General features: G+C 42.5%; 1 protein-coding gene across 4 annotated transcripts in view; it reads right to left on the bottom strand.

Annotated features, from left to right (window-relative positions):
• Positions 1 to 2,086: 2,086 nt before the first annotated feature.
• Positions 2,087 to 16,748, bottom strand: part of LOC131069599 (uncharacterized) — an 81,865-nt gene continuing 67,203 nt past the window's right edge. For 2 of the 4 annotated variants that reach the window (XM_058005121.2, XM_058005124.2), the window contains one exon: positions 2,087 to 3,159. In XM_058005121.2, the coding sequence (XP_057861104.1) occupies positions 2,174 to 3,159 (986 nt within the window). In that variant the 3' untranslated portion in view covers positions 2,087 to 2,173. The remainder of the gene's footprint in view (positions 3,160 to 16,748) is intronic. The other 2 variants (XM_058005122.2, XM_058005125.2) reach the window with 1 other exon arrangement.

Raw genomic sequence — 16,748 nt, 5'->3', positions numbered from 1 at the left:
TGAAAAAGAAATTCCACTTTCAAGGGATTTCTATGTGGTGTGGTGACAGAGCCGTGAGGTCAAGAAATTCCCGTTGATTTCCTCTATGAATCCTACCTCACTCTCGCAAGAGGCTTGCGATGGAAAGAAGTATTATATTTCTGAAGCAACTGTTGGACCTAGTCCCGAAGAAGGGCGATGGGTGGTTTCATAAATATTTGATGGATGAAAGATTGATAGAGCATGGTGTGGACAAAGATGTTTGCGGGGAGGTGACTAGCGAACCTGTGAATGTGAGCACCTTAAAAGAAGACTTCGAGGAGTTGGAGATGCATGCAGATTGTGAACCCTCATGCCCAATGAAAGTGAGGTTTGCGACCAAATCTGAGAAGCAGATGGGATAGCCAGTTACTGCACATTTCTATCTTTTTGATAGTATGGTTACGTAATTAGGTTTGGTCAATAGCATTGGTATATGTTGGGTATCGAATGTCTGTAAATGTATGGACTATAGATAATAGTATGTCTCCAACTGAATTATGAGGCATTTGTGTAGGGTATGTTTAGGGTTGGTTTTGTCAATAGGATTTTCGAAGACAGCCATGATTGGTGATACAATATACATGTAAAGATTTTTAATATTTTAATATAAATGGATGTAGCCCCTAAGCTGTTTTTTATTGATAAAAAAAAACTACAAACTAACAAAAATATGCAACTATTGTAGCGTGAAACTGTAGCAATACAAATTAATATAGCAATAGTACAAATCGCTATAGCTGAAAAATAGATTACTATAGAAAATTCACATCCGGAATTGGAACTCCTTCAAACTTTTCACAATTTAATAAATTATCTTTTTTCTGCACAACATTACTTTTATAGATTTATTCTCTCTTTCTCTTTTCCTTCCGGAGCTTCGAGAAAATTCTTAAAAAAAGCTTTTAATAAACCATTACTTTTGGTCCCCTTTCTTAATGACACTTACTAAGTCCACTTTTTAGCACTACATTGGACCTTTCCTTTTAAATAAAATAATATTAATTTATCTTTTTATAAAATAAAGTCACTTGTACATATGAAGATGCTATTTTAATTATTTCCTTAGCCTGATCAAAAAGGGGACATGACATTCCAAACTTAGATACCTGATGAGCATCGTCTCTTACAAAGACCAATGATGGCTTAGACAGCTCCTCCATTTCAGATATGAACAGGGATATTTGATGAGATTTCCTTCCAGCCTTTATTGGCACATACTTTTAGAGCTCTTTCACCCTTCATAGCCATTTGTATTGTTATTTGTTAGTGGTACAGTACTTTATCTTGTTGAATGTACTTTTATTGTTTTGGTTCTAGGATTCTCTCTTCCTCGACCTTTTAATTGTGAACTGCTGTAACCACTAGTCCCACTAGTCCCATTGACCTACCTTTGGTCATCTACAGACATCAGTATAATTGATTTCTTTCTTACAACTGTAAATATATTTCAACCTGCATTTCAATCAATTAAGTGGCCTATTAAATTACCAGTAACTAATTCAATTAGATATTGAATAGGACATATTAGCGCATTCTCATTATGTGAAAATTATTTGTAACCCACAATGAAAACACTTACATGTATATGTTATTGGAAAATACTTGAATTCTTGCTTATATAACACAGCCATTCTCACTGACATGGCAAATATCATCGATCCATTTAGTTTTACTACACTGAATTCTACTTGTTCTTGTCATCTTCTACTAGACCCTCTGCACTTCTCCACTTGTTAGTGCCACTAGGGGGTCACTAACACAGCCATTCTCACTGACATGGCAAATATCATCGGTCCATTTAGTTTTACTACACTGAATTCTACTTGTTCTTGTCATCTTCTACTAGAGCCTCTGCAATTCTCCACTTGTTAGTGCCACTAGGGGGTCACTCCATGACTTTCTAGCAATGAAAATAAATAATATATGGCGATAAACACAGAACTACTATAATTATTTAACATAATCCTAAAATTATCGTAAAAAAATAAAGATGCTAAAAGACAAGACTATAATTATTCAATATAACACTAAAAATCAAACTCTACCTGATGGAGAATGCAAAAACTAAAAAATATTAAACAATCCTAAAAAATATGTAATATTCGAAAGACAAGAAAAAACAATCGCTGGATTTCAGGACTATTAATAAGAACTAAATTGGACTATATACTGATACACAACTTGCATCTGACATAGGAATTTTGGGTTTCCAGATATGCAGTGCTTTGTCATAAAATGAGCAAGTAGCAACCAATGACTGTATTGTTCTTTGATGTGCACTATCTACGTTGGACGGCCAATTGGAATTTTCTCCAATCGTGCACTCATTCAAAGCAATACTTTGATCATCACATTGCCCAGAAGTTATAGATGAACGCTTTGTGTTGCTAAACTTGGAATCTCCACCATGCTGAAGGTGCTCTTCCTGGCCCAATCCATTCATACCACGTCTTATTTCTGGCACACATATCCCACATCTGTCTTTCTTAGATAAATCACCTTTGAACCAATCAGCACCATATGCCAGCGAATCATGTCCCTTGTATTCATCAACAATTTTCATACCATCATTTGTAAGCCTCACAACTGCAAAACCATTGTGCATGCATGCAGCCAAAACCAAGTTTCCAATAGAAGGATGGAATTTAAGCTTCCAAACTCCTCCACCTAAACCAATTGATTCCTGCATTACAGGTCTCTCCATCAGTCTGAGATCCCATAACCTCAAACATTCATCATAGCTCCCAGTGATGATAGAATTTTCCCACTGTTGACTCTTCTGAATGCTACAGACTCCCATCCGATGGCTCTTTGTATTTCTAAATACCGGATGATCAGTACTTTCTCGCAAGTCCCAACCACAGAAGTTACAATCATCAGCACCACTATACAACACATCTGGCCGGCAAGAGTCATAAGAAACAGACCAAACCTCAAACCCATGAGCTTGCCAAGTATGATCTGTTTGCATCTGTGCTTCTCCCAGTCTGACAACTGAGACCAAACCCTCTGAAAGACCTACTGCAATATTTGAAGACAAACCAAGATTTGCCTGATCCCAGTCCACTGTAAGGCACATGGAAGAGCAGCTAATGTTCACACTCACAAGTTCCTTTATCACCACTTCATCTTCCTGCACTGTATAACAATGTGAACTATAGATTATGCACCACAAAAACAAAGAAATGTCAGTAGTAACAATTTTGATCTTAAGGAAAGTAGCCTGTACGGTTGATTGATCGGTCAGATTTGACACTCCTCTTTCATTCAAAGTATTTTATCTCAAAAGATGAAAGAGGTGATCCTTGTATATTACAAATGGAAGTTTTTCTATTGTTTATTTTAAGCAAATAAGTTCAGCTTCCAAATTCGTAATAGCAAACCTGCCAATATTGATATTAGTAAAGCTTTTAAGTTTTTGTAACCAAAACTTTACCTGGAAAAGCTATAAATAAATATTCATTCAATTAAACTATGCAACCAATAGAAATTGGCACAATTTAGATGACATGTTGACTATCTAAAGAAAATGGGAACCATAAAGAACCTCAATCACTTTCACACTTATAACATATTTCAAGATAGAGGCCTTCGTAACAAAATGCTCAACTTCTGTAAGTTCTACCATTATCACACGTAATGTAACTTCCCTTGAGCCAATAAATGCATTGTTCCACGGCCGTTGGGGACGGGGAGACGGGGGGACGCGGGGACGGGCTTCATGGACGGGAGGATAAAGGGAAAAAGTTTCGGGGATGGGTTTCAAGGACGAGGGGGACTTGGGCTTGAGGGGGGGAAATGCGTTTCCGTGGAACACTGCTAATAAATGTTATAATCTCTCAAGACAAATTTCAATGGAACATTGCAGTTAGGCACATAAACAATAGACACGTACAGTGAATGTGTTACTTAGGAAAACTAAATAGATATAGAGGTATCTGCCATAATAAATGAGAATAAGTACATGAACTACTGGATGACCACCGAAGTCAGAGCAATAATTCACACTGTAATGAGAACATCAACCTCAAATGGGGAGCCTCTCATGCTAGTATGAGTTTCTCATGCGACTAAAAGAGTTTTAAGTAACCATTCTCCTAATACTCACAATCACTAGTCAAAGAGTTCATAATCATAGTGATATGGATATTAAACTGACATCATTCACAGCAATGATAGCATCACAAGAAGACTTGACTTTAATATTAAATGGGTCCATAGGGCATCCTCAATCCCATGCCTTGTTTCCCAAGGATGGCAAGATGGGAACGTGTTGACGTGCATTTTGTGACCACGCACAACACAAAATAAAGATTTCCAATGGTCACTTTACTCTCTCTTGATCAAAGTTCAATTGTATGCTAAGATTGAAATAAGTTCAAACAATTGACTCCAAGGTTCAAATTATGCAATGGATGTGACTCAGTTGGCTTGATGTGATATGTTGGTAATCCAAGGGGACTTACATTTGGATCATTCTTTCACTTCTTTGCTGTGGCTGGAACTTCGTCATCGGACATAGCAATTCTGTGATGCTTCTACTTCGAATAAATTGAACTAGAATGGACTGAAATTAAAGGGGAAAGGGTTAGAAGGATCTAGATCTACTCCTAAGGGCGGTGATATCAATAAATAATGCTCTAATGGGCGAATTCCAAATAAACCAAGTTCAACTTCGCCAAGATTAACTACAACTCCACAAGAACTGGTGCAATCTTCCATGGATGTAGAAGGATTTTCACATCGAGAAAGTGCATTTGAATACCCAAAACGGCGCAATCCAAACGACTATCCACAATCAAACTTAGCACAAATTTAGTGGCTCAGGCTAACTTTACAACTTATAATCAACAAGATGCAAAAAGTATGAACCATGGAAGTTCATCAAACACCATTACATTCTCCATTGAAATCAAAGCACTACTCTACTTCTACTCTTAAGTGAGGAAGGTGAAACCATGCAAGTTTTAAAAAATAACTTAAGTGGACACCATTAGAGAACAATGTTTCACTGTTATTATCTCGTACAAATCTCCCTGCTTTACAAATGAAGGGGTCACCCCCTTATATAGGCCTCTAGCCTTGATTACATGCAAACCCTAATTAGTGTTTGACCCAAAAGATTCCACACACATGATGCAACAAGGTAGGAATAAAAAATATTAAATGCCCATCATGCTCATTTACAATAAATTCTTTCTTGCCCAAAATGGCGTCCACTATGCATTAAATGCACTTCTTTCAAATTTGCCCTATGTGTAATAAATGCACCATCACCTCCAAAGCTGGTTACATGCAAAAGATGCTCCACCATTGCATTAAGTATGACGGCTGCCATGTAATGAATTAGCCGCCACCTTGATCAACTATTCTAGTTTTGAATGCGCCACTATGCCTTCATGTACTCAATAGACTCTCGCCTTGCAAATGGACCCCGCCGTCATTTATAATTTTCCTGGTTGTGCTTCATTAATACGGAATATCTCTTTGCATGTCGCCAACTCATCCTTTACAAGAATCTTTCCATTCCGAGCTCACAAAAGACATTTTGGAAGATTTTCCTACCTTAGAAGAATTTTAACAAATTCATCCACTCCTGCAAGAATCCTGCACATCTAGAATTCTCAGAGAGAGAAAATTCTTGAAGAGAGAATTTTCATCTTGAAGGAATTTTTCGCATTTTTGTGCCTATCTCGTTCTGAAGGGGATTTTTGACCAATCAATCACTTTTCCTATTTTTTAGGAATTTTTTGATTTTGAGCTCTAGAATGTTTACCTCACTGGGTAAACAGGAAGAATACAGAAACCGAACAGCAATGCACAATGCAATCACAAAGGAAGTACCAGAATAAGCTTGCCATTAATGTCAAAGGATGTTCATATTATAATCTGTCGTCCACCTTACATCTGACACTACTAACATGATCCCACTTCGAAGAAAAGGTACACAATATATAATACCCGAAGGGGTGCGACACAACCGTCGCGACTCCAACTACCTACCCGTCGGCCAACTAACTGACCGCCGTAACTCATTATTACTGACGACAACATAAACATAATATAATAACATAACATAATGATTATTCCCGTCAACATCATCCCCCCCAAGAAAAGAAGTCGACTCCGACGACTTAATACAAAATAGAGATGAACGACAGGAACTACTGACGCCAGTCGGGCCCGGATCTTATACACTTGCTGCGTCCTCGCCTGAAAACCCTTTTCTGCTACCATCTGATGCTCAAGTGCGGATTTCACCAATATTGCTTCCTTTGCCATCACAGTTCTCCTGGGCCTAACCCAAACTTGTCTGCAAAACACGTTTTTCAGTCTCAGCTTCCACCAACTGCTACTCAAATGATTCTGTCTCCCTAGCCAATTTGTCCTCGATAGCCACCCGTGCTGCTCTCTCGGCATCCAACTCCTGGGTACGCTGAACTAAGTCTCACGCGACTATTGCCTCCAACCTGGTGGTCAGCTCCTCCCGAGCCCTCTGTGCATCCACCAAGGCAACCTCACGTCCAGCCGAGACATACTCCGAGTTCCTCAAAGCGTACCAGTCATGCCTGGAGGTGGCCACAATCCGTTGGCACAAATGCTAGGAGCCACCTCAAATCCTCCATCACACTCCCCAAAGGCTAAAAACTGAACTGAATAACTCCCTGGTGTCATACAACTGCGCGGACCTGCAATGCCTTCCCTCAAACTCTGTTTGTTCGCAACCTCCAAATCCGTCTCCCTCTACGGCATATGGCTTCCCTGCCAATGCTTAGCTGTGGGCTTCTTTCGCACAATACGGACAACCACAACACTTCCCGTGGTCTTTTGTAGCTCAAAATAAACTGGGGGTCTGGGGGCAGCGCCCCAGCGGGGTCGAGGGGCAGCGCCCCCGCCGCCAACACCAATTTACAACCTTCAGAACCCCACGAAAGTCCATGGCGCGCATCATTTCTGTGATATTTTATGATGTCAAAACCCTTCTTCTACACTCCAAGGCTCCAGATGTCAGCAAATCATTTTAAATCTGGCCGTCGTTTTTTTTTGTTTTTTTTTTAAGGGCACTGTAATGTCCCCGATGGCTACCCGGCCATACAACCTCCCTATACGGTCAACAACAGCATTGGCACCTCCGATCGTGCGGCTGCTTGGTCTACCTGTGGCGGTCGGCCCATGCTTTACCCTTCGCATCACGTGGTGGCGTGCTGGTGCGGTGTTCGGCGTCTTCTTCCCTTTACCCCTTGCTGTGCGGTGATGGCGGTGTGCGGGGTTGTTTTGTTCTTCGTCGCGATGGTGTTGTGCGGCGTCTTTGATGTCTTGGCTTGGTGACCGCCTTCGGTGGCTCCCACCGCACGGTGTGACCACCGCACGATGGTGCCACCGTTGGTGGTTCCACCACACGGTGGTGTCACCGTCGGTGGTTCCACCGCACGATGGTGCCACTGCACGGTGGTGCCACCGTCGGTGCTTCCACCGCACGGTGGTGCACCGTCCACCGCACGGTGGTGTCACCTTGTCACCTTGGTCCCACCGTACGGTGGCCATTTTCCCCTTCTTTTTCTTTTTTTTTGACCGTACGGTCGCTGTCGTACGACCGTGCGATTTTTTTTTTTGAAGTTGTCTAGAGAGTCTTCGGCTCGGGTCCCCTGTCTCTGGGATCGCCCTTCATTCTTCTCGGTTTTTCTCGCCCAAAAGTCTCCTGCTTTTGTCCTGTGCCTCTCAAGTCGCTTGCCCGGCCTCTTAGGTCCCCTTCCATCCTCTTGGGTCCCCCTTCGGGCTCTCGGGTGTCTGTCCGGCCTCTCGGGTCCCCTGCGCGCTTCGCGTGATAGGGTTTCAATTTAAACCTATTGGTGGCAAGTTTATTTTCCATGGCCATCCGAAGACCTGGAACCACAAATTCTATAGGGACCACAGTCTCCTTCCCGTACATAAGAAGAAGGATAATAAAGATTTTGAAGGCTACGGCCTTCCACACAGGGTTCCAATCGTTGAAGACACTCTTCGGATTATTTACGTCGCCAAGGTTTGGGGCGTCTCCCTTCCAATATTCTCTGTATTCTGGAGGATATTGATCTGGCTCCTCTCCTTTGACGCTTAATACGTTACAGGAGGGTGAGAACATCTCATAGTCCTCCTGCTGCCAATGGAACAATCCATTTAGTGAATCTGTGTCATCCTCCGAACAGCAACCTCCGATTTTTAATATGCCTTCGGCATCTGGGTCCATCCCCTCTCTCCCTTCGTCTCGTGGGTCATTTTCCCTCTCGGATTCAGATCCCGAGGAAGAGGCAAGTTCCTCGCCCACCAACTGCGTCCGGAGATCAATAGTGAATTTCTTGCCTCCGCTCTCCATCGAGAGTGTATTTCGTTTCCAGTTGTGGTTTGCTTTCGCTGCCACCAACCATCCTCTTCCAAGTATGGCGTCATACCCTTTCTGTTTCAATGGAATGACCACGAAGTCGAGTACAAAAGGTTGTGCACCCACGGTGACTTGCTGTGCCATCAACATGCCGAGGGGTTTAATCCCGTGCTGGTCTGCACCTAGCAGATTAAACGTAGGTGGCCACAGAGTGGGCTTTCCTAGCTTTTTCCATGTGTCCTCCGAAAGGACATTTACTCCGGAACCACCGTCTACTATAGTATCTGTTAGGATGGTGCCTAGGATGCCCATCTCCACCACGGCTGGGTGTCGGCCATTGTTGACGGTAAGTACAACTGGATTTGTTGCCGAGCTTCCTAGTATGGGAGTGTCCATGTCTCTCGGTTTGGGTTTATCAACCTTTGTGCCCAACAACACTGTCCCCAATTGCGGTACGGTGTGTAGGAGGTCTTCCAGTTTCACAAGTACCTCCATTTGGAGCATCTGTCGTACAATGTTCCTCTCCGCGTCTGTGCAGTAGGGTCCAGATGACTCGTGTGTCTCTCCCCGTTGGGCTTTCATGGCCCTTTCTATTTCTTCCCTTGCCTCCGTCATTCTCTGCTTCTCGGTGCGGGGATGGGGGTATCGGGCTTCCTTTGCCTGCCCTCGGGTAAGAGCAAGGATGGCTTCTTTACCTCGTGTGTTGCCTTCGATATCAATCAGATTGGCCCCTACGCCAGACTTCGGACAATCGGCATCTTCATGGTCACCGGGGCCACACCACCGACATAGCTTTTGAGCGGTGTCATTGTTATTACACTCTCGTGCGTAATGACCCCATTGATTGCAAGCCCTACATTGAATCATCGGGCGTCCCTTCGCGTCGTATTGGACCCTGTTTCTGGTGGAATTATTATTATTCCCCCGTCCGCCTCGTTGGTTTCCTCGGTAGCCTCCGGAAGATGCATTATTGTTTGAATCCGATGTGGAGGGCTGCTCATGTGCAAAGAGCACTTGCTGGTTACATGCCTTCAGATTGTATGGGCATTCCTTCGTAGAATGTCCCATGATCTGGCAGATGTCATAGAATGCCTTCTTGGGACAGACACCCTTTGTGTGGCCGCTCTCCTTACAATCTGTGCACCACAGTTCATCATCCTTGCTTGTGGTCCCCTTCATTGTCTTAAACTCTTTTAACATCCATTCCATATCCTTCTGAAGGGCCGTGACTTTCTTCTTCGGCTTCTCATCACTGCTACTCTCTTCTTCCGACGTATCATCTTCAGAGGATGACGAAGATCTATTCTTCTTCTTTTTGGCCGTCTTATTTTCACTTTCCAAGTCCATGGCCCGGTTGTATGCATCATCGTAGGATGTCGGAGGCACAATTTTCATCTTTCGTCGTAGCTTAGGGTTCAGACCCTCGACAAACCACCGCTTCTTTAAGCCATTAGCCGGTTGGCTTTCCATCTTTCCGACTAATTCCTTTAGCCGACGGCCATATGCCCGTATGGTCTCCTTCTTTCCTTGCTTTGTTCCATAGATTTCCGAGACTATCTCATTATCATCTCGGAGAAGCCGAAATTCCTTCTCGAATGCTTTCTTCAATTCATCCCACGTAGTTACCCCGGTTTTATCCAAGTCTGAATACCAGTCAATAGCCACTCCTCTCAGTGTGGCGGGGAACTGCTTCATCCATTCATCCTGGTCAGTCACCCCGTTGGCTGTCCAGATGGTTTCGCAAGTACGGCAATGTCGTGCGGGATCATCCTTGCTATCCCCGTTGAATTTGGGCAACTTCTGTTTGGTTGCCATTGATGGAAGTCGTCCACTTGGAGGCGGTTGTGGCCGTGTCTGCCCTCCGACACTGCTCCCTCCGATGCCGCTGATGTCTCTTGTGGTGGTGACCAAAGGTACAGTGTTCTGCCTTGTACCTACCGTGCGGTTAGCTTCCCCTTCGCCGTCACCCGTGCCCGGCTCCCTTCGGTGATCCTCCCTTTGTGGCGTGAGAGCGACTACCGTGCGGTTAGCTTCCCCTTCGCCGGTGCCCGGCTCCCTTCGGTGATCCTCCCTTTGTGGCGTGAGAGCGACTACCGTGCGGTTAGCTCCCCCTTCGCCGTCACCTGTGCCCGGCTCCCTTCGGTGATCCTCCCTTTGTGGCGTGAGAGCGACTACCGTGCAGTTAGCTTCCCCTTCGCCGGTGCCCGGCTCCCTTCGGTGATCCTCCCTTCGGTGATCCTCCCTTTGTGGCGTGAGAGCGACTACCGTGCGGTTAGCTCCCCCTTCGCCGTCACCTGTGCCCGGCTCCCTTCGGTGATCCTCCCTTTGTGGCGTGAGAGATAAGTTTTTGAACCGATCTCGAGTCTCTTCAACTAGTTCTCTCCGTAACCTAGTTTCCTCCAGAAACTCTTCGAGGCTTCTTGCTCTACAGTAGTCCGACGACGCGTAGAAATTCCCCTCGGCTTCTGCACCTTCCGTGACACCTCCTTGGTTCCCTTCGGGCAACCCTTCGGCAGGTCGTCCTTCGGCAAGTTGCCTCAGCCTCCATCTACGTTCTACACGTTGTTCCAGAATCAAAACCTTTTGCGCAGCCTCCCACTCGTCGGTTTCTAATTTCTTATTTCTGTCTTTATTCAATAAATTGGGCATTAATTGTGGTACAATTTCATGTTTCACAACACATAAACCAAAACACAACAGTCTTTATTAATTCATTCTTTTGTATACAATCAACATAATTCTTCGCTTCCAACAGTGTTCTTTATTTCTCTCCCTTCACAATTTAAGGATTATTTGTCCGTCGTCGGTCCTCTCTACGTCCGTCATCCTGGCGCTCATGAAATTCTCGTAAGATGTGCTGTCGTCGGTTCTCACGGTAGGTGTCTTCTCTGCGGTTTTGAAGAGCCAAAAATGCTTGAGCCAGAAGGTTAGGCAAATTGCTCATTAACCGATTCACCGCCGGGCTTACACCAAGCGCGCTCCACACAGCATCCTCTGGAATAGCCTCAATGGTGGCTTCCCTCCGTACGTGTGTTTCGATGGCCGCTTGAAGGATGCAAGAGAAATCTTTTGTGAGTGCTCGTTCTCCTTCGAACAGTTCTTGGTGATCCTCGTCAGGTTTACTGCTCGTCCCCTCGGGCAATGGTTGTCCCATTATCCCTGTGCCATGTAGTATATTCCCGTCCCTCCCGAAATAATTTCGGCAACGGCGCCAAATGTTTACCTCACTGGGTAAACAGGAAGAATACAGAAACCGAACAGCAATGCACAATGCAATCACAAAGTAAGTACCAAAATAAGCTTGCCATTAATGTCAAAGGATGTTCATATTATAATCTGTCGTCCACCTTACATCTGACACTACTAACATGATCCCACTTCGAAGAAAAGGTACACAATATATAATACCCGAAGGGGTGCGACACAACCGTCGCGACTCCAACTACCTACCCGTCGGCCAACTAACTGACCGCCGTAACTCATTATTACCGACGACAACATAAACATAATATAACAACATAACATAATGATTATTCCCGTCAACATAGAATTCAAGAGAGAGAGAATTCTATTCCTTGGCAAATTTTTTCTTTGCCTTGAAATTTTTTCCTCTTTAGGCGAATTTCTACCTTGAGAGAGGAATTTTGATTTTCTTCCTTGACTTAATTTCCATGACCCTCTTCCAATACCAATTTCATCACGTGGAGGAATTCTTCACCCGAAAGGGAATTCCTTCCTTACCCCCGTCCAACGCTCCTCTCCTAAACTGGGCACCAATTTCACCCACCCTGAGCTAAGAAAATTGCACTTGAGGAAAAATTCCTCCACCTAGTTTTGGCACTTACCATTCTTCCTTTTCTAGGGCACATTTTCTCCATGGTGAAGGAATTTTCGATGTGGGGGATAAATTCCTCCTTAACCTCGTTTTGGTGCCCAATCTTGACCTTGGTTCTACTTTACCCTTGAGGAAGGAATTTCTTCAATCCTCAGCCAAATTTCACATTTTCTAATAACTTTGCCCTAAAGGAAGAAATTTCCAACACTCAATCAATTTTTTACTTTCCTGGAATTTTGTCCTGAAGGAAGGAATTTCCAACACTTAGTCAATTTTTTACTTTCCTGGAATTTTGTCCTGAAGGAAGGAATTTCCAACACTTAGTCAATTTTTCACTTTCCTGGAATTTAGTCAATTTTTCACTTTCCTAGAATTTTGTCTTGAAGGAAGGAATTTCCAACACTCAGTCAATTTTTTCACTATCCTAGAATTTTGTCTTGAAGGAAGGAATTTCTAACACTTAGTCAATTTTTCACTTTCCTGGAATTTTGTACTGAAGGAAGGAATTTCCAACACTCAATTTTTCACTTTTTTGGAGTTTCTTCACCTTGGGTGTAATTTTCTCCTTGGGAAGAAATTCTTGTTTTCTTCCTTGCCACGAATTCCAACTCATCCTTGGGCACAATTCTCATGTCATGGAGGAATTCTCCTTGGAAGGAAAATTCCTTCCCGACCCCTACCTAGCGCTCTTCACCTTGTTTGAGTGCTAATCTTGCCTTGTGGAGGATTCTTGTCCTAGCCTTACTTTCCTCCACTACCCTCATACAACACTCTATACCCCTAACTAGGCGCTAATTCCATGCCTTAAAGGAATTTCACTTTATCAACTTTTCCTTCCCACCTTCATTCTAGTGCCCTGAATTTGATTTGGGCGTAGATTTACCATGTGGAGGAAATTTCCTTGGGAGAAGAAAATCCTCCATCACCGTGTTCTAGCACTCCACACCATTCTTAGGCCCTATTTCACTACCTTGGAAGAATTTTGGTCAAGGAGGAAAATTCCTCCCGACCCTTAGTTTGGCGCTCATCACCTAACCTAGGCGCTGATTGCATGGTGTGCAAGAATTTGAGGGGTGGAAGAAAATTCCTCCACAACCCCACTTTGGCACCCATCCTTTGACTTGGGCGTTAAATCACTATGGTTGAGGAATTATGGTCAAGGAGGAAAATTCCTCCATGACCTCACTTTGGCGCTCCCTATCTTGACTTGGGCATGGATCATACCATGTGGAGGATTTTTCATTCTCTTGCTTTTCCTCCATGAGGTCACTTTAGCACCCAACCCATTCTTGGAATTCCTTCCACTTGGGGTGAAGGATTCTTGCTTTTCACCTTTCCAAACTTGGAATGCCATTTTTGGACTTTGAAGTGGATTCCTCTGCCCTAGGAGATTTTCATGCCTTTCCACTTCAAGAATGAATTCCACAGTCATTTTTTCGATCAATTGCCTGTGTTTATTGGCTTTCCGGATTTAGCCATGGATTTTCAAGAATGTTCAGTTTTCAGTGTCAAGACCCCCACCCGTGAAGAACCTGCCAAAAATAGACTTACTAAAAATAGTGAGTACTTCAAAACGTCAAACTTAGGGCAAACCAAGGCAAGATGAAACTAAAAATAGAAACTTACTAAAATAGAAAGTTCGATTTTTTGGCAAAATAAAGACAATCCGTAAGGCAATGAAATTCCCTAGAAAATAAGAACTTTCTCAGAAATCGCTCAAATTTCACTAGTAGCTTCGTTGGTCCTGATTCCAATGCAATGTTCAGCTTTTTCAAAACCCTAAGGAAAAAACCTCAAACCTAAATCTGAAGGGCAAAACCCTAAAATAGGCAAAACATGTTCCAAACTTAGCCAAATTTGCTCAAACAACTCACAGACTTGATCAAATTTCATCAAAACACTTGCAAACCGGGGAGACCAGAGAGATCGTTGCGGAAAGACCCAAAGAACCTATGTTACCCCGAGTTTTGGGGATGGGGGGATGGGGAAACGGGTTTCTGAGACGTTTTTTTTTTTTTTGCCTAGAACAAGGGATGACAAGGGACGGCTAGCTATATATATATATATATATGAATGATGAAATTTAATAATAGCAAGTAGCAACATAATAACATTTATAAATTAGAGTCTTGATTCTAATTCTAATTATTTGCAGATGATGTTTGATTTCAATGTTTTCAAAAAGATTTTCATTCATCAGCAAATTAAGTTAACTATTCTCACTTAGATGAATGATTAAGACTAAGCTATGAACATTCAGATCTAAGAACAGAGTGCACATGTTACAAATGAAACGCAGACTTTAATAATGGTAGAAGTTCATTGATTGATAACAATAATTCATGGCATCCATATATGATAGTTACAATATTAAAATCTCTTCCAGCATACATGGAAATAATTGCAGAGAAATCTGACCTTAATATTGAGCAGATAACAACATACCCAGTGCAGCAAATGAATGAAGAAATACTCAGATTTATGCATAGGTACTCAGAATGTGAACAGCAACAACAAGAATCTTATATCTGCTCAAAAAAAAAATTTAAAAAAAAATTATTGTTGTATGAGTCGGAAACGGCTAGCCATCCCCAGGACGGCTAGGGGACAGCTTGGGCATCCCCTGCCATCCCGAAGAGGGTTAATAGTCCCTAGGAAAAATGTTGACCATCCCCGAGTTTTCGGGACGGTTTCCGAAAATTTTCAGGGATCAGGGACGGCTGGGAAACGTTTTTGATCGTCCCTAAGTCTCCGAAACCGGAATGGTTTCCGAAACAGGTGCCTTGAAGCCGGAAATGTGTTTCCAGGTAACATAGCAAAGAACCAAAACCAAAAGACCAAGGGGACCTAAAAAGTAGGGGTCCCCATTTGCAATGGGGCGACATGTAAAAACATCACAACAAAACGAAACACACACTATCCTCATCGCCATGCCCAAGCCCTAACATGGGACACCCCACCATCCCCAAGAAGATCCAAGGAACATCCAAGCACCCCTTGACCATCTCTAGGATGTAGGGTGTTCCTATCATCTGAGGAAAAAAAAACATTTTAAAAAGAAAAAGATAAAGAACATGTTACTAAACCATAAAGCGTTCCCAAGTCACACTATCAATTCCAAAGAAAAAGAATAAAAGGAAGAAGAAAAAGAACATCACCACCAGCAACTCTTTGAAGCATGTTTCTGATTCCCCATTCATCATCCATCCTCCTATTTTCTCCTTCAAACTTCATCATTCATAAAGCTGTTTTACTCCTCTCTTTTTTAATTAATATTAGACAATGCTACCTCCCACTAATGGGGTAATTGATAAATCTTTAAGCAACTTTTATCCTCCTAGATATTGCTTAAAAGTGATTGTTATAAAATGAATTTCAATGGTGCAACTTGAGGAAACTTTGGGCTAGTGGAAGCAAGCGTAGTATTTTATTAATTTTCTAGTTTATTTGTGAAAGGGGTGTCTTTCTTTTTAGGTTACAAATCTAACAATCAAGCAAAAGCTTTGGCTGCTCTATAAGAAAAAAAAATAGTTACTGTGTGGGTTTAAAAATTGCAAGTTAAAGGTATTAGATTAATGCAGCTTCAACATTATAATGATACCTACAATGATTAGTTTTTTTTAGCATTATAAAGGCGTACATTTTTACATTGGTTATGTTTGTGCCCTCGTTAGCACATTGTTGTACGTAGAGGTTCACTTGTTATGAAGTTGCTCTACAAATTGTGTCCTCATTTCTAAGATATTAAATAATATCTTAAACATAGATACAAGACTCACCCGAACTTGGCAACTCCCAAGGTGGATAGCACAAAACAATTCCCAAAGACTCGAAACTCAAGCACCCAGAAAATCAAGTGAGACTCACCGAATCCAAATCCCATTGCTGAGACTTAACAAGTGTGAAATTAAGGAAAAGAATTGTTTAAAATGGAGAACACTCAAATATAAAAGCATGAAAGTCAAGAAATTTTTGAAGATTTGGAGGAATTTTGGAGGTTAGTTAAAAGCAATAAAACTATAAAAAAATTGCATGCACCATGAAGGTCTATGTGATCTCAAAGGCTTTAATTTAGTGATGGTGGTGGGGGCTCAACCCCTCAACCTTAACCTATATCACAACAAGAAGCACACCAAGACACTGACCCTCAACCTCACTAGGGCTGTGTTGACGTGTCTGAAATCGCATTGCTGCAAACTTCATACGGCCAACGCAGAATAGAATAGACTCACTGAGTATCCTACCCTCTCTTGAAATAAGGGAATCCCTAATGCTATTTTCTACGTTTTGATCAATGGGGATAACCTCAAGGTTTCTTTTGTCAGGTCTTGACTGCGGGATCTCTCAGTGGCTTGATGTGTTTTTGCTGGAAACACAAGGGGGCTTACGTTTGATTAGTAATTTCATATACGAATTCCCAGGGACCTCTTTTGGTTTTCTTTCAGGTGATGTTGGTTAATTTGAAGCTGATTTAGCAAGACTGCAGATTTCTAAAAAAAGAGGGGAATAAGATTGGGAGGAAAGAAAGGAAGG

The sequence above is a fragment of the Cryptomeria japonica genome, chromosome 3 (assembly GCF_030272615.1).
Source record: "Cryptomeria japonica chromosome 3, Sugi_1.0, whole genome shotgun sequence".
NCBI classification, from domain to species: domain Eukaryota; kingdom Viridiplantae; phylum Streptophyta; class Pinopsida; order Cupressales; family Cupressaceae; genus Cryptomeria; species Cryptomeria japonica.
This window is presented reverse-complemented; position numbering and strand designations above follow the sequence as displayed.